The sequence below is a fragment of the Galleria mellonella genome, unplaced genomic scaffold, assembly GCF_026898425.1.
Source record: "Galleria mellonella isolate WM207_F2 unplaced genomic scaffold, CSIRO_AGI_GalMel_v1 utg78, whole genome shotgun sequence".
NCBI lineage: Eukaryota > Metazoa > Arthropoda > Insecta > Lepidoptera > Pyralidae > Galleria > Galleria mellonella.
In genome coordinates this window covers 3153269-3177250 of record NW_026442151.1, presented here as the reverse complement: position 1 = coordinate 3177250, position 23982 = coordinate 3153269, and the positions used below count along the sequence as shown (strand labels likewise).

Here is a 23982-nt window from a genome sequence, read left to right as displayed (position 1 = left end):
CATTAATTTTTTTATTTTTTAACTCACTACATAATAAATATTTACTACTTTATAAACTTTTAGTCTAGTAATAGATAAAATAACCTATCTGATTCCTATTACCTACAAGTACCTATCAGATAGGACAATTTAATCTTTTGTCAGGAATCGAGCACATATCCCTCAAAAAGAAGAACTGGCTCTGTATTGACTGATTGTTTCTAAAGAAAAACATATATAATTATATTATACTGTATATATGTCCATTCAGCTACTTAGCTACTCAGCTACTTAAACTCACTTATATCACTTACATTTATAATATTTATTATAAATATAAAAGTGAGTTTGTTCCTTGATTCCTTAAGGACTAAACCAATCGTTATGAAATTTTGTATAGATATAGCATTTGAAATGGAAAGGAAATACGCTACTATTATCCAGGTTAAACAAACAAAGTTGTGAGTACTTACTTCATAATTTCAATTTCATAAGTATAAGTAAGTAAGTATCGGCGGTGTGGTTCTGGCATAGATTAGGCCACCTCTTCTTTTCCCGTAGGCCTCATGTGAGGCGGCTAAGAGAACTTAATGATCAAGGGATGGACAGCAACGGCTCTCATAAAACATCACCAAGGCGTAACTGCGGATGCAAACCCGCTTGCCAAGCGTGGCAACCACTGACAAAACCTTCCAAGGACGAGGCCTATACTAAGTAGTGGACAGTTAACGGCTGATATCAATATCAATTTCAATTAAGTAAAATAACAAGTAATTGTTGAGTTATTTATAAAAGACGTAATAAAGTTTTTTAATAGTCGGCAATGCACGCGTGACATCTCTGGTGTTGCAGGCGTTCATAAGCTAAAGTAGTCCTTTACCATCAGTATGCTTATTGGCCATCACTATGATATAAAAAAGGAATACACCATTTATAAAGAAACCAGGCTGAACACCTTACAAAGACGTATAAAATATAGTTCCTGTCGAAGGTTGTGTCCATGAGTAAATTGTTTAACAAAATATTTAGGTTGATAAAATTTTACAAAATCTTCAAATCATATTTGATACGGGTACCTAATTCTTTGAATTTGCAAAGGAATAATTTAAAACATAATAGTAACAATAACAGATTATATTTTAAATATCTTACTCATCATAGGTTAGTAATAAACATGTATATTCCAATAGTTTAATTGTCAATATACATAATATTTTCAAATCTTTTCCTACTTATATAAATATAAACAAGTTCGCTGTCTCGTAAAATTGACATTCTAAATAAACTAAATAAAATTATTAATTTAATTATAGTGGTATAAATCACATTCTTTTTTAATTCAAATAAACTACTTCTTTATTAATAAAAAGTTATTGAATTATGTAGCACTTTTAGTTCTACTACCTGTGTAAGTACAGTGAGCATCTAAATACGATAAACATTTATAGATTTCCAAAACTTGTAAATATAGAACATTAATAGCCTAACAAGGTAATTCCAAAGGGAGCCTGTATAAAAGGCGTTTGCTTGGGCGCCTCTGTCCCATTCGTGTTTCTACAGTAAGCAGTAACTAACTTGAAAAACAAAAATACCAAAATTGGATGAACAACTCATAAGATCAAAATATAAATAACATATACATATGCTACCGAGTGTAGGCCTTTTGAAAATTTTAATGTATTCTTCGATTTTATGCTGACCGTAGCATACTTTTAAGTATTTCTGCCATAAAGCAGGTATGCCTGCTTTATTATTCTGTTTCGGCCTGAAGGATAAAATTGCCAGTAGAAACTCTTACATAAGATGTATAATACCTCTGTCCCCAGTAATAGCAACGCACCATTGGAACCACAATATATTTTGTGATGTCCATCTTCAAGTTTTTAAGTGACGATTACCAATTTTGATCAAGAAAATCGTCAACTTATTTGTCGTTTTCAATAGTATATAAAACTGTATAATTAGGCAATGTCTTCAAATATTATGTCTTTAATTTTCAATAAAAAATACTAGAGTATTTACAATTTCAAGCAATGGAATACGATCTTTTAAATACAGGATGTTTTTTCCTACAAAATTTACGCTTGCGTCTCCTCTTAGGGGGTAACCATCTGAATTTATCACTGTTTGTAACAGTTTCCACTACATTTACCCATCTCTGATCTAAATCCTCGGGTAGTTGACCGTTAACTAGTATTAATGGCATATTAAACCGCGGTTCTTCTCTTCTAGTGATATTATCTTCTTTATAAACAGGTACAGATGGTTCTACCCAATCTTTTTGAATAGAAATGTCTAGAGTGTTTAGTTTGATGCTTTCTTTAGTAGAAGCTAGAGGCATTTCGTTATTGTGGCTCAACTCGGATATCTGAATATCGTTTTCTGTTCCTTCTGGCGAGGGTACGCTTAAAGCCGCTTCAGCATCTAATACCAGCAACTGAAAAAGAATAAACTTTGATTAACTTAAGTGATTTAGATCATTAGATAGTTGACATCAACATGGTATTTTCAATGTACGGTTTATCTTTTAGTTTACGTATATGTAATAGTTTGTAACTGTTTCTTTTATATAGAACTAAATATGGCAACGAAACCACCTGCTCACAGCTTTAATTGATATGGAAAATAGTAACTATTACATAGGTGATAGTTACCACTTTCCAGCCATTAATAGTAAATAATGTTTAAAATTTCGGATATTTATAACTCAGCCACACTTTAACGCCTAAATAGATTTAAATGTATTTTTCTGAAATTGATTTTGGTATTTTCAACCGATTTCGTAAAGGAGGTTCTTAATTCGATTGTTTTTTTAAATATTTGTTACTCCTCATAATTTTGTCAGTTACAAACCGATTTGGAAAATTCTTTTTTCATCTAAAAAGATATACCTACTTACAGATTGGTCTTATAGAAATTTTGTTAAAATTAGTCTACAATTATATTATTTATTAATTTTTAAATAAAAATAACTGGTTTTATCACAATTGCAGGTTATTTTTTGTGGAATATTCTTCTTAAATTATGCAAGTAATAATTAACAAGTTCTGTAATGTAATACGCCTGTAAAGTTAGCTAAATGAGAAAGAATACTATATTTAGTTTGTCTTCTATACTATGTTCATTTCAATTCAATCCATACTCGAATTTACTATGCTATGATACAAATAGACACTTGTTACGAAGCTGGAACTGATGTAAAGCTACATCAGTTCTAGTATAGTATTTGTACATACGTAAATACAAGCAACTGTACAAAAGCTCAGAAAGGTCGTAAAACTTGTACAAAACAAATCTCCGGCTATTGGAACTGCGATTAGTGACGTCCAAAGAACTATGAAAGTATCGTACAAAATAATCCCTTACAAATTTCTTGTTCCGATAGTTCATGAATGACTCGCACAACTTTATAGAAGTAAAGCTCTTTATTCGGTAGATTTATTGTTCTTTTTAAACAAGTTACTAGGCATATTTAATATTATCTTCCATGAAGGAGCTTGGTCCCTTAAACAAACGTGTATGTACTACCAGATATGTCATTTCGAAGGTTTACTCACATCCTAGGATGGGCACCAAGCAGTTTAGGGGTGGGCACGACTCGCCTGGCACCTCTTTAAAAATATGCCTATATCACTAAATTTCATTTTAAAAATTTCTTTTTATCGCTGGTGAGAAGTGTTTTAACAAGTAAATACTATTGTATTATGGTCATATTATGGATATATTACGAGATAATGAAAAGGTATACATGAATCACCTTATTCATAAAAACGTCAAACGCCTCATAAACTTATTTTAACTATTGAACTATTTCGTCTCTTTCTTTTACACTAAGTTTTCATTTTGAAAGAAAGTAACAAAATAGTGTTATAGTTAAAGTAGATTTATTGAAGGTTTTAGTTTTTACGAATAAGGAGGTAAATTGATTATAAGACAGCACATTTTAATATATAAAAAGTCTGTGTCGTGATGTTGGTTCATCTTAATCTCTGAAACCGCTTTTTATAATTTTTAATGAAATTTTTTAATTGTATATTGTAAAACAAAGTCAAGAAAAATGGACTCATAGAGAATAGGTTTCTATATAGAGCAAAACAACTTTTACCGGATCTGCAAATTTATAAACATAAATGAGAAGTTGACCGAAATCAATATAACCTGGATCTAGAAAAAAATAGACATGCACGCATAATGTTTTGTACAAAAGCTCCATATGTAAGAACTAAAAAGGATTTCCCCGAAATTTACACGAAACTAATTTATCTGTTGCTATGCTTCGCACAAATGAAACAACAGAAATCAGCTATAAAGATGTAGTATAATTATAAAATTATACCAACATCTTTATATATAGATTATATTTTAATAATCTTTTTTTTTTTTTTGGTATAAAAAGTCATTCGAAAGTAACTGCATCGTGTTGATATCCCCTTTTATATCTCTGCACCTTAATATTCTACTGTACTCGTATTTCTTAATTTAGTTAATTATTTATTATGCTAACTAGATAGATAGATAAATACTCTTTATTGTTTCTTCCAAAAGATTATAATAGTAGCCTATTCTAGATATAAACAATTATAAGAAATAATCGCAATGAGAAAACAATGGCTGACTTTATCGCTAAAAGCATTCTCTTCCAGGCAACCTTTGAACAGAGAGGAGTAATTATAAACAGTTTGATTGGAGGCACAATGAAGACTATTGCAACATAGTGTAAATATACAATTTAACATATACCGTATCCAACAATGACAGGTCCAGCCTTGACCAGTGGCACAGATTGTTGTAACCTACCGTGAACCAATTAGTCCTCATTCATTGGCCATTTGGACGACAGCCAGATGTCGACCGTGAACTGCCTACCGACTGACGAATTAAAGTTGCAGACATAAAATAAACTTCACGCTTTTAGGGAGTAAAAAATTAATTTTATAATACCTAGGCTTGCGTCTAGTAATGCTCTTTTTACCACAGATAGGGCAATAAACTTGTCATTGTGATGAAAATACATGATGAAAATACTTTGTAATAGAGTGTAACCACTACACTATTGAAATTGAGCACTTATTTTTTGGTCAGTGTTCAGTAGCAACTAGATAACAATATGATGAAAACTCCGACGATGACTCTGAATGTTTTTTTCCGGGGTTAGTTACTAATTCATATTAAATATCAGATTACTTTTAGCTCCAATGGCGGTTGATACGAGAATAAAAAGGTGTTTATTTTACAATAAATCTAATAAATAGTTACGTTTCGCTTTTTATTTTTAAAGCTCATTTTCATATAAATTTGTTTCCAAAATAGGTCCGATCGAGAATCGAATTCTACACTTTGTTTATATTGTGACTGTTTTAAGTTTTAGAAACTTTATAAAAAATATATGGTTTTACGTCTGTAATGAATATTTTATGAATTAGCATCATAGTAAACTATTAAAGTCTTATATCAAAGGAAAACTATATTAAATATTTACTTAATTGTATTTTCGTAATAAGTATTTGAAATATCCATTGTACTAAAAATGCTTATTAAATAAAAAAAAAATGCACAGTATATATTTACATGTATACTATGATATAAATTATATCAGTAATATTTTCTATTATTATTTATTTATATATATATATATATATATATATATATATATATATATATATATATATATATATATATATATATATATATATATATATATATATATATATATATATATATATATATGGATAATATGATATTAGTTTCACTCGTAACTTCGTCTACGAGGTGATAAAAATTATACTGTTTTTCTTCATCCCAAAAACTACGTGTTTGGCAAATTACATGACGATTGGTTACGCGGTTAAGGTGCCAAAATATAGCAAAGAAATACATTTTCTCATTTATAATATTAGTAAGGATTTATCTACATGTTTTTTTAAATACATCCAAGTATAACTCTGTACAATATCAAGGTTAAAATACGATTACAAACGTAAAATTGCAACATCTCGAAAGCTTTTAGTATAACTTTGGAAGACAGAAAACTGAAAGAAAAACATCATTTACATTTTTAAAAGCTTCACTTGTCAGTTAATAGATGTGTTTAGATTAATCCAGCAGTAATATTCATGAAAGTGAACAAATTTGTTAACTAGGTAGGTATTTGTATATTAATCATACGCGGTTTTATCTACTAAGTCTTTTTTTCGTTCGTATAGTATCATAATTTACTTTTGCTAGATATGGGCTTTTTATACTATTCTTATTACTTACTTTTTGGTGTCATAATATGGTAACTAATTAGTCGGACAACTCCAATGTTAGTACGTGTTGGGGGGAAATGATCGTTAGTAATGCGGCCTACCTGTCCCATTGCTAGCAATATACCCTGTCAGATCGACCTCCACTCGGTTCCCCCTGAAAACCATCGTGCTGAATTCCAGGTGTATTCATAACGATGGGCTGACTGACCTGCTTTTTTCATTATTCACCTATCATCCCTCACTAGTGCCCTGCCAGCGTATACCGATAGCGCAGGCGGGGTTATCACTACATTCATCATCCATTAAAAAAAAATGTTAGTACGTGATTAAAGCTGATATTAATGAAAAAGTAACGGCGACAAATAACTAAATATTAATAAGGAACGCTATTTCTAGTATATATATTATTCGTATATCTGCTATCCGGTAGCTTTTTGTCATTTATTTGTAACACTTTATTGTATAGTAAATATTATAAGATAAAGTTGATTTTTTTTTGGTTCTGCGGGGCAGTAAAATTACTATGTGCGGAAACATTTTTAGTCCAGGAATGGCTACGAACGTATAGTACTATGGATGTCACAGTATGTCGTGTCTGTTCTTATCTATAGACTACCATTACCCCTTGTCAACAAGTAAGTCCATAGCGACTTCACTGTATTGAAATAAACTCTATTCATCAGTTGATAGACTATTTAATCGACTGACTGAATAGGTAATTGGATTATCAAAATCGACATCTAGACCAACAAAGTAGCAGGCATAGCTGGCTTCTTTTGACACTTTTGCATTTAAAAAAGGAACTTCAACATATCAAATAGATACTTTTTAATTGTAAATTAAAATATGTACATATAACTATTCCTTTTATGTTCTAATAGCTTGTTGGCGGCTACTTCATATTCATGGACTTCATAAATAGAAAAAAAAATAATGAATTAGACCACTCCTAGATTGCGTATTTGAATAAAATATATACCACATTTTAAGTTGGACCTTCAAGAAGACATCTATGAAAATCGCATTCAATTTGGTGGAGTAGTTTTTGCGTGATTCTGGAAGAAACATATAGATAGACTGGCAAACAAAATTCCTAAAAAATATTCTATCTATTGATTCCATTTAGAATCCTCGAATTAATTTTACTTAAATATTTCTCATGTTCAGACCATGGTAATTTTAAAATTTTATTATATTAGTATAACAAATATATTAAAATATTATGTAACTAGCTGTGCCCGTGACTTTGTTTGCATGACTAGACGTACCGACCAACCGGGTTAAAGGTAGCCCATGCTGATATCCATGCCAGGTACCTATGCCAAATTTTAAGACAATTGAACCGTTAAGGTGCCAAGAAATAAATAAATTTAATTCTCATTTATAATATTAGTAAAGAAATCTTATACCATGATATTAGTAAGAATAAGGAAGTAAGGATTAGCGGTGGGATCAGTTTAATAAATTAAGCTTTTGTAAACAGTACCTACGACAGAAAAAATAAACATTTTTAGAGTTATTCACAGCTATCTCATAGAAGCGATATGTTCGCACCAACATTGCGCCTGTCGGATATTGGTGTACCAAATTTGTAAATCATATTTACCTATATCAAATTCGTTTTGCATACCTATTTTTTTTTCTCAACCGACTTAAAAAAAGAGGTTCTCAATTCGATTATATGTTTTTTAATGGATGGACTTTGTAACTTTGTTTATTTTTGGAACCGATTTGGAAAATCCTTTTTTTTATATGAAAGGATATACTTACTGAGATTCAGTCATGATGATACCCGGACTACAGTCAAGCATGGTCTAGCTAAGCTGTCATCATTATTACTAACAAAATTTGTATTTTAAATATACTATCGGAACTTAACGCGATGAAAAAACTTTGCAGGTAAATAGTACCTACCTACTTGCTTCTTTATTGTCGGCGTGGATTGTATAACGTCGTTGTCATGACAGGACTTTTATTTAAAATATTTGTAAACAACGTGAATGTTTAAAATTAACTAAAACAAAGTTTGCTCCTTTCAAGGGAAACTTATCCATTTTTTCAGTGAATAGATATTAATATACCTATAACGAACTGTAAAGTAAAGTGAAAATAAAGTGAACTTTGGCCCCGCGAGCATTAGTTACGTAAACATGCTGTCACAGCAGCATCAATCGATTCCAGCTCTAACGTTAACGCTGATGTTTACGTACGTATAAATGAGCAGCTTCGTGAATCAGCCACTGTTTACTGGCGAGCGTCTCTAACCGGCCCGTAGTACAACTTTGATGTTGAGCCTTGAATAATCACGCTTTGATTAAGCAAAGCTGAAATTCGCTAAATGACTTTTTAGACTGATTTTTATTATATTACTCAGTTTCAGTAGTATGAATGAAAGGAATTCTATAAGTTGCCAAACCATACTTTATTAATGTAATAAATTATTAAGTTTCTTATTTGTCTTCAACTAAATTACTAGAAATATTTTTTTTTAACGAATGAGACTTTTATGCCACTAAAGGCGACAACGCTGCAAATCTTGTAAGCATTTATGGTCTACAGTGACTTCATACATTCAATATGCAGAAAATATTAGTAGGAAGACAACAACAAGATTTTTTATTTACTTTAAATTTATATAGTAAGTTTGAGCTTTATGTCTTTTTGACTACTAATCAAAATTTAAATACACAGAGAAAAATCGTTATTCCAGTTATGAAACTGCATTATTTCCAATTTAATAGTCAGCCGCGACATGTTGATATGAAAGTTTAAAAACTTTTTGTCGTTTATCAATTCATTTTCTTTTAGAAAAATGTTTAGTTTTATTAGCAAAATACTCCTTTATAAGGGTACTAATGATTTTAATATGAATCTGAAATTAAATAAGTTTATTTGCATTAAACTGTCTTAAAACACAGGGGCTGCGCAATACTAGGTTTGGCACCTGTGGAATTCCCAAGAATTCCCATTAAAGCTCACTCATGTTAACTTTGATATTGCACAAGTGCACATGCAATGATAACCATTAGCAAGTAGACAAAATGTAAGGGAAAAAAGATCATCGCAGTCCTATTTAGTTAAGGCCGTGTAAAGCCACCCACTGCTAGAGTAAGTAACGACCTCAATGTGTTATAGTCAATGGTCGCTAGTGACCCGGCACCGTTTATTGTTGCAATCCATAGAGACGCTTATATTCAGGAGTAGTCCAAAAGTTACTGAAATGATAATAAGAAAGGAGAAAAAGCACTTTAATGCACCTTATTTCAAACACAAAATATCTGCACAACATTTCTCAAATAAATTATTTCAATTTCCTTTAATATCCGCAATTGAATTGCTCTAACGTCTTAGTGGCTTTTTATCTCGCTTAATCCACTAAGACGTCTGAAAATCGATTGAGCTGCAGATTCAAGTCAGCTTATCATGTATCAGGTTCGAGAATTTTTATTTGACAAGTGTATCTTGTACAGATACAAGATCTCGAATATTTTTTTTTGATGGGTGAAAATGGTATGGTAACCCCGCCTGCGCTAACGGGATACGCTGGCGGAGCACCAGTGAAAGGTGATAGATGAGAATGAAAACAGGTCAGTTAGCCCATCATAATGAATTCATCAGGAATTAACCATGATAGTTTCCAGGGAGAATCGCGAGGAGGTCGACCTGGTTGGGTATATTGCTAGCAATTGGATTCTCAGTTTCCATTATTAACAATCCCTTTCCCCCCAGATCTCGAATATTACCTATCTATCTAACTTAATACTCGAAATACTTTTCATGTATTATCTACTATTCTCCACTAAGTACCTTATTGATAAAATACTTCAGGACTATATAATAAGATAAGAGGCCCTATTAGATCTATTATGATGTCGATACGAAGTAAAACATTTGCCGAATCGACTAGAATTTTATAATAATTATGTAACCATTAATTGGCCGAGTAAACGATATTTTGCTTTCTACCAGTACCTACTAAAAAGGTAGAAAGTAATTCATATGGTGTGATTTTGTCCGCCCGTCCGTCTGTCACAGTGTTATATCTCAGCAACTATTAATGTATCGATTTAAAATTTGGAACAATTTAACAAATTATTAACTCACGTTTATTGCAATGGAAATAATTGAAAAATTATTTTTAATTTCTTTGCTATGTACTCAAAATTTCAAAATGGATTTACTTATCCAAGTGGGGTATTATAATCAAAGTGCTTTATTAGTACAATTTAAAACTAATTTCTATTTATTTGTTTGTTTTAATAGAAAATGTAAAAAAAAATCTATTCCCTCCTTATACTTGAAGTTTGTGAATAAAAAATATGAAGTAATTACCGTTTATAAAGATATACATGAATATTACAGGAAAAATAAAATTATTTTTTTGACTGTGTGGCAGTTTTGAGAATTTATAAAAACCTCCAAAAACATTAATAATTATAATTATTAGATATTTATTTCATATAAAAAATATATAGTAAGGTCATATTGTATAAAATATGATTATCATTACGTATGAAGGTATGTTTAATTTCCAATAGATATTTATTGCTATATTTAGCTGATAGATGGAGTTGTTCAAATTTTGATTGCGTGTACAATATATTTAAATAATAACCTCATGTTGTGTATATAATTTAAATATTATTTTACATAATAAATATTAAATCTAGTAAATTTAACTTTCACTTGATCACTTTAGTTTTTTATTATGATTAAAATTATTCTGTCCCTCAAGTTGGAGTAAACAATACATACAAACACGTGATTTTTTAAGAAATTTTATAATCAGAAATCACAAAAATAATGGACAAAATTATATATAAAATCGATTGCCTGCTTATTCCCACAAGAGAGTGGATGATGAAAATGTAATTCGTGTTTCTTAATGTGAAAACTCATTTAGCTCAAAATGTTCATGCATGTTATGTCTGGATGCCTCGCTAGGATATTTCACCTAAATTTTATTTATAGCGGCCACGTCAGCAACAAAAACTTCAATTGCTTGAATAGTTTCACCCACGTAACTAGCACCTGTATTTTTACAACCGTCAGTCTTAAACAATACATGTATAATCTCTATGTTCGACATTTTATCTACTCTCAAATACCTCGCAGAGACCCCTGTTTAATTTCAAAGCATTTACGTATAAGATAAATGTTTATTTTGGATGTTATTAACTTTTCTATGCAGATACAATCCTGCGTCAGAATTTTTTGTACCTACATGTAGGTATGATACAACATACTTGGGAATAATCTTAGATTTTTATGTTATAAACATACAGCATTTAACTAATAGATTTTATTGCAACACATAAACTACCACAGCTTTGTGTGACTCACGCAAACTACCAGTTGCACTGTTTTATCACGATATTAGTAACTAGCACTAGTAGGCTAATAATATAGCTATTAGTAACTACTAATAACTTTACCCACATGAATGAGAACAGAAGTAAGATACTTCTGTTTGTTTGTCTGTCTAGTATGTCGTTTATTTGAAGTAAATATCAGGACTTTTATATGAGCTTTGGTTATAGATAGGCTAATTATTCTCTTACTTATTATAATAAAATTGTAACTGGACTATGTGTGAACATGGGAGATATTTACAAAAAATATGTAAAGTAGTTTTAATAGGAATTATAGAAGCCAAAATAATCTTTTTTAGAAAAATTGTCTGTCCGTCTGCTAGTCATACAGACTAGTTTGTTCCAGTATCACACAAATACTACTGCACTAAATTAAATGCGGTTTTAATTGTTGTATTTCACGAAAAAATCTAATATAAAATCAGGTATATGTTTTATTTTGATACGCCATTTAGGAGAGGTTTATTTCACTGGTTGTCCTACTTCTGAATTTCGCGCATAAAAACGAGCGGGAAAAAGCTAGTCTTCGATACATCAAAACTTGTTAGTGCATCCAATAAACGTAATATGACAATTTACCAAAGAAGCATTCTGAGCTCTTTTTAATAATACTTTCTCTTCAGGGATTTAGTTATATGCGGGCTAGTATCCCATTGTAATGAACAACGTTGCCCTAGAGACATGTTACAGCATGATCATGCTTTGTCTTTGCAAAGACTAAATGTGTTGCATTTAAATGTGTTGAACGAATGATAAATGGGAATGCCTCTACCACATACCATAGACACACAAACCATAGCGATGCACGAATCCGAATGATTTTGTTATTCGAATAAACAGTAATTACTAATTTTATAATTCGACTACTAAATTTAGTAATACTAATTTCCGTATTCGAATGATTTTACTAATTAGTAATTAATTACATCTAATCCTTTTCCTGTATAAAAAATATAATATATAAAAACAACAATAATACATAAAAAAATCGTACATCAACGACTACTAATGAATACTGATAATAATAATAATTAATAATGAAAATAATAGTCGAATGATATTAGTAGTTGGGCAACATTAGTAATCGACTAACATTAGATCAGAACATCGAATGAATAAAAATAATAGTCGAATTAGTAAAGTCGTGCATCGCTATTACCACATACCTAACTAGTGTGTTTACACATTACGTCTTCTGGTACGCCTCCTTTTAGGCCGGGAAAAGAGGAAATAAAAATAGTTGTCTCAACGCAATAAGGAAGTGCTCGTTTATCGACAGGTCATGGTTGAATGAGAAACCGAAAGCATGGACCTAATGAATTTCGCAGTATGGCGATGTAGTTATTTAGACTAATCGAACAGCAATCATTAAGTTGTTTCTCCTGATATTAATTCTATATTTCTTTTATAAGACTTATTATGGCAAACAAGCTAACGGCCCACCTAATAAAATTTAGTAACCGTTGCCTACATACATAAGTAGCAACTTTAAAATAAAAAGGTGTAAAAAATTTTTTGTTGTAAATACTGTACCCTGTGTTTATCCCTCGATGCGGTGTATAATACCCAGGCGACATATACAAACATAATCAACGCCGGCACCACCAGACTGGCCACGATGGGTATCCTACGGACCCAAGCGTGGTACATTGCCAACAGGAATAAACTTATGCCCACTAAGATAGCTATGTACCGACCGGTACGACGCCGCTCTTCCTGTAATGTACAAAAAATAAATTTAATCATTATCTTTGTTATTTCTTGTTACTATCGAATTCATACAGAAAACGTTAAGTGATGGGAGGAGAAGGGATGGTTAGTAATGCGGACTACCAGTCCCATTACTAGAAATATACCCTATCAGGTCGACCTCTACGTGGTCCCCTGGAAACTATCATGTTGAATTCTAGATGTATTCATCACAATAGGCTAACTGACTTGGCTTTTCATTCTCACCTATCATCTCTTACTGGTGCCCCGCCAGCGTATACCGTTAGCGCAGGCGGGGATACCCTTCCATCGTCATCCATTAAAAAAAAGTCATCCCTTGATTTTATACATATATATACTAATACAAACATACCGACAACCAATATAATGAAAAATAGTAATTGTCGCCTTTAATATCATCGAATACTTATACTGTGCTGCTCATCTATTTTAACACAATTAAAGAACATGGTTGCTCGTATGCAAAAGCTTTAAATTATTTAGTGAGCTATGAAGAGGACTATGCTCGGAGTTCCTTTGCGTGACAGAATCCGAAACGAGAACATCCGCAAAAGAGCCAAAGTAACCGACATAGCCTGAAGGATAAGCAAGCTGAAGTGACAATGGGCACCAGTAGCTCGAAAAACCGACAACCGATGGAGAAGAGAGTGGCGACCCCGCACGAGCTAACGCAGTGTAGGACGAGCTACCACTAGATAAAGTGACGACCTTAAATACAATGCAGAAAATCAGTAAATGCAGGTGACTTAGGATCGATCTTTAAGCCAGTCTATGGGAGGAGCCTATGTTCAGCAGTGGACGAATAATGGCTAAGATGATGATGATAAAAGGACTAAGGTTTCATTGTCCATTGTTCTGAATATCATATTTTTAAGATCAAAACCAAAAACGGACACTTTGCTGTGTCTCGGCAGATTAGACAATGTTATATAATCCAGCTAGTTATTAAACCACTACTATCAGCCATTATATTTATCTGCCATTAAAATTTTATTACTTATAGAGCTCGGTGAAAAAGATTTTTATATTTTTATGAAGTAGCAATCGTTACTAACGGATATTTATTGAACTTTCGTGTACATAACTAAAGCACACGTGGCGGAAATAATAGCTACAGGCGATCATTGTGCAAGCAAAAAAGTTTACTGTCGGTACAATATAATACATACATATCTGTCACGCCTGTCTCCCATTAGGGTAGGCAGAAACAATGAAACGCCAAATGCTTCGATTCAAACAAACCTCTTTCGCTTCTTCCACATTCATCAATCTTTTCATACACGCTCGCCGGTTACAGGTACTTTTAATTTAGCCCTTCTTCAGCACGTCGCCTATTTGGTCAACATACGTCCGTCTAGGGTGGTCCCTACCGACATCTCCATTCATTCTTGCTCGATAAATCTCTTTCGTAATTCTTCTTTCATCCATCCTCTCCAAATGACCAAACCAACGCAACATTCCTTGAAAAGGAAATTCCATTTTTTTTCCATGTCTATTGAAAATATTTGATAGTATGATTTTATGAAATATATTAAAATTTGTCTATTTTTTATGGAGTAGACAAAGAAAGATGAGTACCATACCATAGGTATAGCCTTCTTTCGTACAAGACTCCTCCATCAAAAACACGCGATAAAAAGAAACAACTAAATGATAAAGATAACTAGTAGGTAAGTAATAAATTTGACATAACTACAATTCAGTAATTGTTAAATTAATAAAATTAGAGAAGTTACTTATCTAACAATTTACAGTTCGTTAATATCTTGATATTAACGAACTGTCCTGTACAAAGTATAAAATATAGCATTTGGTACCTTTTTTTGGGACTATAATTATTTTTCCACTATCAGGTAGCCACAGTTTCCAAATATCTATGTCTATACATAGTTTTCTGATACGTAATATTATAATTTATAATAAAGGTATACATAAACAATCTGCTTGGATCATCCTATCTATATATTATTTATATATCTAGTCTACAGCCAGTTTTACTAAGCTTTAATATTATAACGGTACAGAATTTCCATTATTCATAGCGTTTGATGTTCATTGCTTAGTTTTATAAGACGATTAGCATACCTTTCTTTATAACTTACGTATAGTGTATAAATTCCGGTGACGTCAATGAATTTTTTTTTTTACTATCCGTACCCAAGATAATCGAGACAGATATGAATATTTTAGTAATTAAACCAAATTATCTGCTGTCTTGTGTAGAAAAGACATTTGTGAAATTCATGATCTAACAGGAAAGTAGATTTACCGCTGTAGCTTTAATAAACTAAATTATAATCCTAAAAATAATGTTATGTCAAAACCACTTTCTCTACCATATTATTGTAAACTAAATTTCCATAGAGATAACAAGTAAATTAACATATTTTTCCTAAATGATCGCGTTAATTCCCTTCTCTCAAAAACCATAAGTTTTCATGTTTATATCAGATCACACAGGCAGAGAAAGGATCTACCCTTACATTGTCCATATACTACTACTGCTATTTTATTTGCAAGAAAAGCTTTACGCCTTCATTCCACATGCGGAATTCTCTCCGAGCCTCGTTTTTCAGAAGTATTACAATCTGTATTTATTCGAATAAACAACTACAATAGTCCATCCTAGCTACTAGTTCTACCTTCGATAAAATCGTCACTTTCCATAAGTTAAGAAATAGGTTCATCACGGGACCCTTCAACAATAAAAACAAACTTCACAAAATATAAGCAAATTGAATACCTTCACCACAACACCAATAATCACATTATCCAATCTAGAATTACAGTACCTATAATTCGCTGTTTAATCCATGCCCACTAATGGCATAGCTCTCATGTTTACAAGTAAAATTAACCTATTCCTGCCACACTAACTATGCGGTGTTTATAAAGATTTATTTCCTATACTAGTACTCATGAACTTCTTTATCGTACTTTATTCCTTTAGACCCTGAGAAAAGAAATAAACTAATTTAAATTCAATTTTTACTTTCATAAATTGTCCTTTAATCTTATAATTCCCACATAATCAACCGTAACGTATCTAAATATTATAATCTTATTTATGTTGGAATAGTGATCCTTCACTGAAATCCGATAATATATTCTACTTGTAATAATAATATTGGTATATTATTAGATTACCAACGTTCCCAAGTGAATGTCTCATGTGTACCAGCCAAATTAGTCAATCACTAGGCAATATTCAATCAAGCCGGTATTAAAAGAGTGTTTTATTATTTATAATAATGCTCATAATGTGACCATTTTATATAAGAATAATCTATTAATCTATTTTCCTGGAACTTTAACCCGCAATTCAGTCATGCAAATTTAATTTCATATCCCTCAGTAATTTAGGTGAGCCTGCGGCTAATCCGACCACAGTAGTGTTCAGTTTACGTAAATACGGTATTAGTTTACCCAAAGCAGGTATTTACAATCGTAAAATCCTAAACGAATGATAAACATTTTTTCCATAGACAAATTGTCTATTATATTACATGTATAACTCAACTCAAAAGCAATAACAATAGAGTTTCATGCCCTTTCTTCTTAGCTAAAATTACGTTTTTTTTTATACAACTTAGAATGGCAAACAAGTTGACGGCCCACCTGATGGAAAATGGTAACCGTTGCCTATAGACATGAGCAGTACCATGGACATAACAGAGTATACTGTTTCGCCCATGATACCCCCTATGCGTTGCCATTCCTGAGGACTCAGGACGTTTGAATTAGGCGGTAGATTAAAAAAAACTGCGGAGAAGTTATAATTGTTATTACACGTATTGGAAATTAATTCATTAGCTATAATTCTTTCGTACTAGACTTTCTTAAATATAGGCGTATTTAGGGGAATTCCAGGTGGTCCGAGTCCACCTCAGAATTGTGTCCACTACGAGATGCGAGCGGAGCTTTCAACTACGTACAGAGACATGTCTGGGAGTACTTACATGCACTGTCTTTTAGGGACTAGCCTGGAAAATAATCTCAAATAAACCAATACTCATAAAATAAAAACGTACTCTAGCCGATAATTAAAGATTTAGACACAGTACACCTGGAGTATAACCCTAAAATAGCAACTTGAGTAAATTTAGAAAAGCTCACGTTCACTGTTCTAAACATTGGTTCGACCAAAAATCAAACCCGAAAAATTAAATCGTAAAATGTAAAATTTTATACCTTTTGTAGCACTATGAAGTTCCAATATTTTTGTAATAGTATTCTTTTATACCTACATATCTTACAAATATGATAAAATTGCAACTAAACGATGTCTTTACATGAAAGATATTTAAGAAAAAATAAAATGAGGAATCCTAATAAAACCAATAGATGTCAAAACAATAATTTCTACTCTTACTTTCTAGTTTTACTAGTACTTCCACTAATATCCCAGATAGTACAAGAGAGGTTTTTATCCATTTTCTTCTTTTAGAATACCTCAAGTGAGCCATCTATTCGGCACATCTACAGGATAGAATGTACATCTTATTCTACTGAGAGAAAAAGAGACACACAGAGAGAGAGAGAGAGAGAAATGTACATGAGACATGACTTACAGTATTTGTTATTAAGATTTATAGATTCTATAATAGAAATTTTTCTATAGCAAAATCACTCAGTTTTACATCGAACATAACAAAAAAAGATCCTTGAGCAACTACATGTATGACACAATATATTTAAAATATTTGAATTTAAAACATGGAATCGTAGGTCTACAATTATATTTTTCTTCGCAACAAACTGTTCTGCACATCATCACGTAATATAATATTACAAAAACAGTTAAATTAAGAATCTGCTTTTTTAAAAAGTTTCATAAAAATAACAAAGTTTTTAAAATGGCGATGACAAATAAGCCCATAGAGAACATGATGACAAGAACAAATAAAAAGTTTTGGTGATGATCACAGCGTCGCCGGGTGTATCCAATTCGGTATCCGTCAAATACAATATTGCCGGATTACTTGCCCCTGAGGAAATTGAGCGCTCAGGATCAAATACAGCTATGACGGCAGGATTGTAACGTACTCTGGAGACATGTTCCTTCGCATTATTGTCTCTCGGGCCTATAGATAAGTACGGAAAATTTGTAAATAATTCTTTCTGTCTTCCCAAACGACAAGTTCTAAATTCGTCTACGTATCTTGTGTTACATGAGTACACACGTTACGTGAAGTATTAGGGGATATATTCGTCAATTCCGAAACAATTTTGATAATGCCTTTTCTAATCGAAACTATTTACTCCTAAGTCAGATTATTATAGAATAAAATCTTACATTAAAAATTTCAATGACAAAAAAAATATTTACTGACTATTTTACTTCTTTCATTTTATATATATATTCCTTAAATAGAAAAACAACTTTCAGACAAAAACCATTAAATAGTTATTTTCTATGCATGTTTATTAGAATGTCATAATTTATGCTTTATACGCTGATTAACTGTATCTGGATACGAGATGCGAAGAAAAGAAAATGTAAACATCTGACTAACAAAAATAATCAAATAAGTAATGTTTGGTTCCCTTTTGTACACTGCACATATTCGACACAATTACTTTGATATTTATACTATCAAATCTAGAAAATAGTGCTTCATCACAGTTTAATACAAGATAGAAATAGATATTTGCTAGAAAATCCTTTAGGAAAAAATATTTCTACTTTGCCACAAATTACTAGACAAATAGAGGAACAAAAATCACACATTTTTAATTGTAAATTATACATACATATTTTAAAATGACAATACGACATATCTCGTCACCGTTCATATGAAATATAATGCATACAAATTTATAATTTGTGAATCTAATAATAATATTAATAAAATTATCTATACTTACATATGACATCATATTTTCCAGAAACAGAAATATACAGTTTTTAATACTCAAAAACTTGAAAAACACCGATACATATACTAATTGTTTAAAAAAGTTATTTATTCTCACTTTTCCATGCCTGCACATTCTTAAAACTGTACTGTTTGTGAAAAAGTCCGATTCTATTTGAGAAATTGAAAAGTAACCGCAATGCCGACATAATTCGCGTTCAATCTCACGTCATGGCGTTGTTTGCCAAGAGATTCATTGGTATGTGGTTCTCAAAGTTTCTAAATAACTTTACAATATACTAAATGAAAAAAAAAAAAAAATAGAATATGTGGATATGTAAAAAAATAATATAACTACTTAAGAATCCAAAACGAACCAAGTAAAGTTTGATAGTTTGAAATGAAGACGAAAAACACCAGATGCTCTAAAAGTTCAGCTATTAATAACTTCAAAATTAAATAATAAATGCTACGTATCTAATAAATGCTAGTCTACGCTTAATTTTATAAAATACTTTTTAGGTCACGCATAAAATACATGTGCATCATCATCATCTTCATACCCTTAACCCAATTATTTACTTGGGGTCGGCTTAATAAATTTTCCTCTTCCATTTTACTTTATTCTGGCCATATCATAGTTCATCCATGTATTTTTAGGTCTTCCGCTGCCCTTTTGCTATCCACATCCATATATAATACACGCTTTTTTAAAACACGAAAATCCTATGCATGATTTCTAATTGCTGAACTGAGAATAATAATTTTCTCTATGTATTGATAGATCTGTCAGTTCTGATCTTGAAAACTTGACATTTCATATTCAAATTTCTGTTAAAAGAGGTAATGGTAATTTCAGCATTTCCAGAAATCTATCGCAAAGGGTTCGTTTAAGAAATGAAAGTTTGCTATGCAAATTTTCATTCAAACAAATAAAAGTATGCATGAGATTTCCGTTACTTTTTATATTAGAGACTCATCATTAACAATCTTGAAACAATACTAAGATACGCGTTTCAGTATCTTAGAAAAAAGTATTAAGAGGCCCAAATCTGGGTTAAACGTGAATTAAAATTTAAACCTTGGAATCTTTTCCTGGACTTTGTTCCAAAAACTTTTTGACCAACGAAAAATTTCGTTATACATTCACTAACTTCATAAAATTGGCATAATTTTTTCGAAAATTTATGATTGTAATTTTTCTTAAACAGCAAGCTCCTATTCTAGTGACAAACAAAAAAGTTAAGAGCGGTAAATAATGAGTGCGACGAAATTGAGGATAGCTAACCTTTTAAAAAAGCAGTAAATATTATTTTTGCCTAAAGCAGAAAAATCCTAGAACAGGTATTGCAAAATTATAATTTATAAAGTCTCATATTTCACAACTTGTATAATTATAATCGATTCAGTTATAGAAAGCACATAAATAATTATATTAGGGTTAGTTTTTTAAAATGTATTTCATCAACTATATTTTTACATAGTTATATACGGTATCCCGTATGTTCCCGGAATAAAAGAGACCACACCTCCCCTTCCTGTTGGCATCGTAAGAGGCGACAAAAGGAACTTAATGGTCGAGGGAGGGGTAGCAACATGCCTCTTAAAACATTACCAGAGCCTAACTGCAGTCACAAACCCGCCTGCCGAGCGAGACAATTACTGGCAAATCTCTCCTAATGGGAAAGGCCTATTCAGCAGTAGACAACTAATGGTTGATATATTAATATATATATATATGGTACTAGATCATTAAGAAAACGACCCTACCGTAAGTAAATGTAAAAGTTGACAAAAGATATGAAAGAAATTTCACCACAATAGCGACACTCAATCAATTCTTTGAGTACCGGTGGTTAAAGGAGGGGCACCATTAAGTACTGGTGAAAAGTAATATTTTATTGTCGTCATCAATCGCTGACTATCATCCATTATGTTTAAACCAAACAATATTTCGACACCACCACTTTTAATTATATAACCTCTCACAATTGACAGGAAATTTATTTGCCTATCCTGAAACCTAAATGATCACGTACGCACTGTACGTGATCATTTAGGTTTCAGGATAGACATTAAAGAAATTACCTCACGTGAACACTCATATTGTAGAGTAAGCTTCTTGTTGAGTTTTTCCTTAGAAACTACAGCATAGGGATCGTCAAAAAATTTAATAGATAATAAGGTTTCTTTAGAGCCGTTTACGTAGGTATATTTGACACATTTAAATGGCTAAAATAACAGATTACAATCAAGCTTACTTGCCACCTTTATAATATATAAAATATATTTCTTGTACGTACAATATAATTTATAACTTGATAAAAAGATAGTAAATTATTAGAAAAATGAGGTATTAAAGGTTGCTTTACCTTTTTATTAATAAAAGTGTGGGCCAAAAGCACCTAAAACATGATTTACGACTATATTTACTGACAAACTTATTTATTACTTTCAGAATCTTCTCCCCCTTTTTATAATAATTTCTGAGTATCTATTTTGATATTATAATTTATAAATTAAAACGCTGCGACTCCTATCTTTATACCTAAATTAGATGAAGCAGGTGTTAAGGGATTGTTAATGACGGAGACTAATAGCCTCATATATACTGTCAGACCGATCTCCACGTTATTGTCCCCTCTGGAAACCATTTTAGTTAAATCCTGATGTATCAGTTACGATAGGTTAACTGACCTGACATAATTTTCATCATTCCTCACTGGTACCCTGCTTAAACCAGTAACGTACTGTGGGTCACCAACCAATTTTTATTAATAAAAAAACTCGTTTATGCTAGACATTAGGTAGGCAGATAAGTAACAATTTTATTCAAGTAAAAATATTTTAAAAGTATTCAATTTAGGAACTACTTTTAATAACACTGTGTTATAATCCCTTAGGGTGATCTTTAGTTTTTAATTATTAAAATCTTTTAAGCGAAAATAAAAACAACAGTGTGGTTACGTCTAACAAAGCATAAATAGCTAATAAAAAAAATACTTATAATAACCTGCTTCTGATAAGTATTTTGTTATTAAATTCCTTAAATTGCTCAAACAAAACTTTGAAAGACACATGCACATGCCTTAATCAACTACCTTTACAGAAGACACAGGTGCTTTTGTATTCTTCAACATATTCACTGAACCTCTTAACTCGTTATTTAATTTCAAATTCATTATGCTGTTGTTTCTAGAATTAAATTTAAAATAACTTTTCCTAATTCGAATTTAATAAACAAGCAAATTCCAAATATACCTACTAAACTAAACATCTGTCACTCTTATACCAAAAAAGAACACACTTGGTGATGTCTCTGAGTGAGGTGTGCGTATGCGCGTATTCCTCAACACGGTAGCGCGGGCACACTGCAGATGAAAACAACACGGCTGCATAATGAATTTACGCCTTGTTTACTCCGGCCGTTAAAAACGCGTAAACCTCTGTACAGACATCTTTAGCTCGCTAAACCATCGTCTCAGCGGAACAATGATGCAATTAATCTTTCTGCGATTAAATAAATATCGACAGCAGAAATTTTCCAGACAGGATTTTTACGAGTGCACAACGCTAAACAGCACACCTACCTGTGTGGCGATTAGCAAAAGCATGGGAATTTGCGAGTATGGAAAATTTATTTAGTCTATACTAAAATATAAAACTACCTCAGTAATATACCCAGTTCATGTTATTAATTCAAAAATAATCCTAATTTTTTTTTAATATGCATGGTTAAAATATTAAATTTTTTAAAATGTATTAAATTTAAATGGTAACCTCTCTTATTTAGGCTTACGGAATACAAATGGAGGATAACAAATGAGGACGAAATTAGGTCAATTGGCCTATTATGACAAATTCATACGGTATTTACCATTTCTGGTAAGAGGTAAATCTTATAGGTCTAATTGCTAGCAATAAGATTGCTTCTTTTTAGTGATAGCAGCCTCCTTTATCGAGTTATCCTTTTCAAGTCACTGAATAACAATCAGTAAAAATATACAATTCTTATGAAATCAATGAATTAATTTCGTTTAATAATTACGAGTAAAAACTTTTAAATCCATTATTGAAAACTACAGACTACATTTAAAGTTTAAAAACATCACAGCATATTATAGAACTTTTACGTGGACTCTTCTGAAACTACAGTGGGTTGCTTTGTGTCATCAGCAAGATTCAATGGAAACTAATAAAATATTTTCTTGGACTTCAATATTAATTTATAAGTAGGGACAGTCGGAACTAACGTAAGAGAAACTGCAACTCTACGATGACTCATTCGACGATTTAATCGGAACGAAGCTATAGAAAAGCAACTGTAAGTATTTTTATCAAATCTAAAAATTTGTTTCATTTATTGCATTTAATATCTTCGTGTAGCAGTAATAACTTACGCGCTTTTCTCTAATGAAATTCTCAACCATCATTAAATTCAATGGCGCGAGTACAAACAGGCAGTTAAACACAGAAGCTATTTCAAAGTTTTCCATTACTTACCTATTGTCTCCGTAACTTGAAGCTATTGGATCAAGTGGCTCTCACATTTCATTAGACAGCTGAAGATTTCATAATAAAGATTTGAAGTTAGTTGAATATCATAATAATTATTTACTGCTAATATTTGTGTTGTTTATTCATTAATTTCATACGTAGGTGGCCATTTATTTATTATAAACCCTAAATAATAGAAAACAAAAACTTTTTAATTAACAGGCACTTATTTATATATTTATTTTTACATTAATTAACAAAAATAAACAAAGATATATAGCTACTCTAGACCCTGTT

General features: G+C 31.4%; 1 protein-coding gene across 3 annotated transcripts; it reads right to left on the bottom strand.

Moving 5' to 3' along the window:
* Nucleotides 1–902: 902 nt before the first annotated feature.
* Nucleotides 903–22581, bottom strand: LOC113517579 (uncharacterized). Of its 3 annotated transcripts, none has more exons than XM_031912602.2 (3): nt 22454–22581; nt 13133–13315; nt 903–2416 (listed from the first exon to the last, which is right to left on the bottom strand). In XM_031912602.2, the coding sequence occupies exons 1-3, from the start codon at nt 22463–22465 to the stop codon at nt 2006–2008; spliced, it is 606 nt and encodes a 201-aa protein (XP_031768462.1). In that variant the 5' UTR covers nt 22466–22581; the 3' UTR covers nt 903–2005. The 3 variants fall into 3 exon arrangements, with proteins under 3 accessions (XP_031768462.1, XP_026758094.1, XP_026758095.3); XM_026902293.3 differs by having other exon boundaries at nt 22290–22565; XM_026902294.3 differs by lacking the exon at nt 22454–22581 and adding an exon at nt 19199–19624.
* Between the last annotated feature and the right edge of the window lie 1401 nt (nt 22582–23982).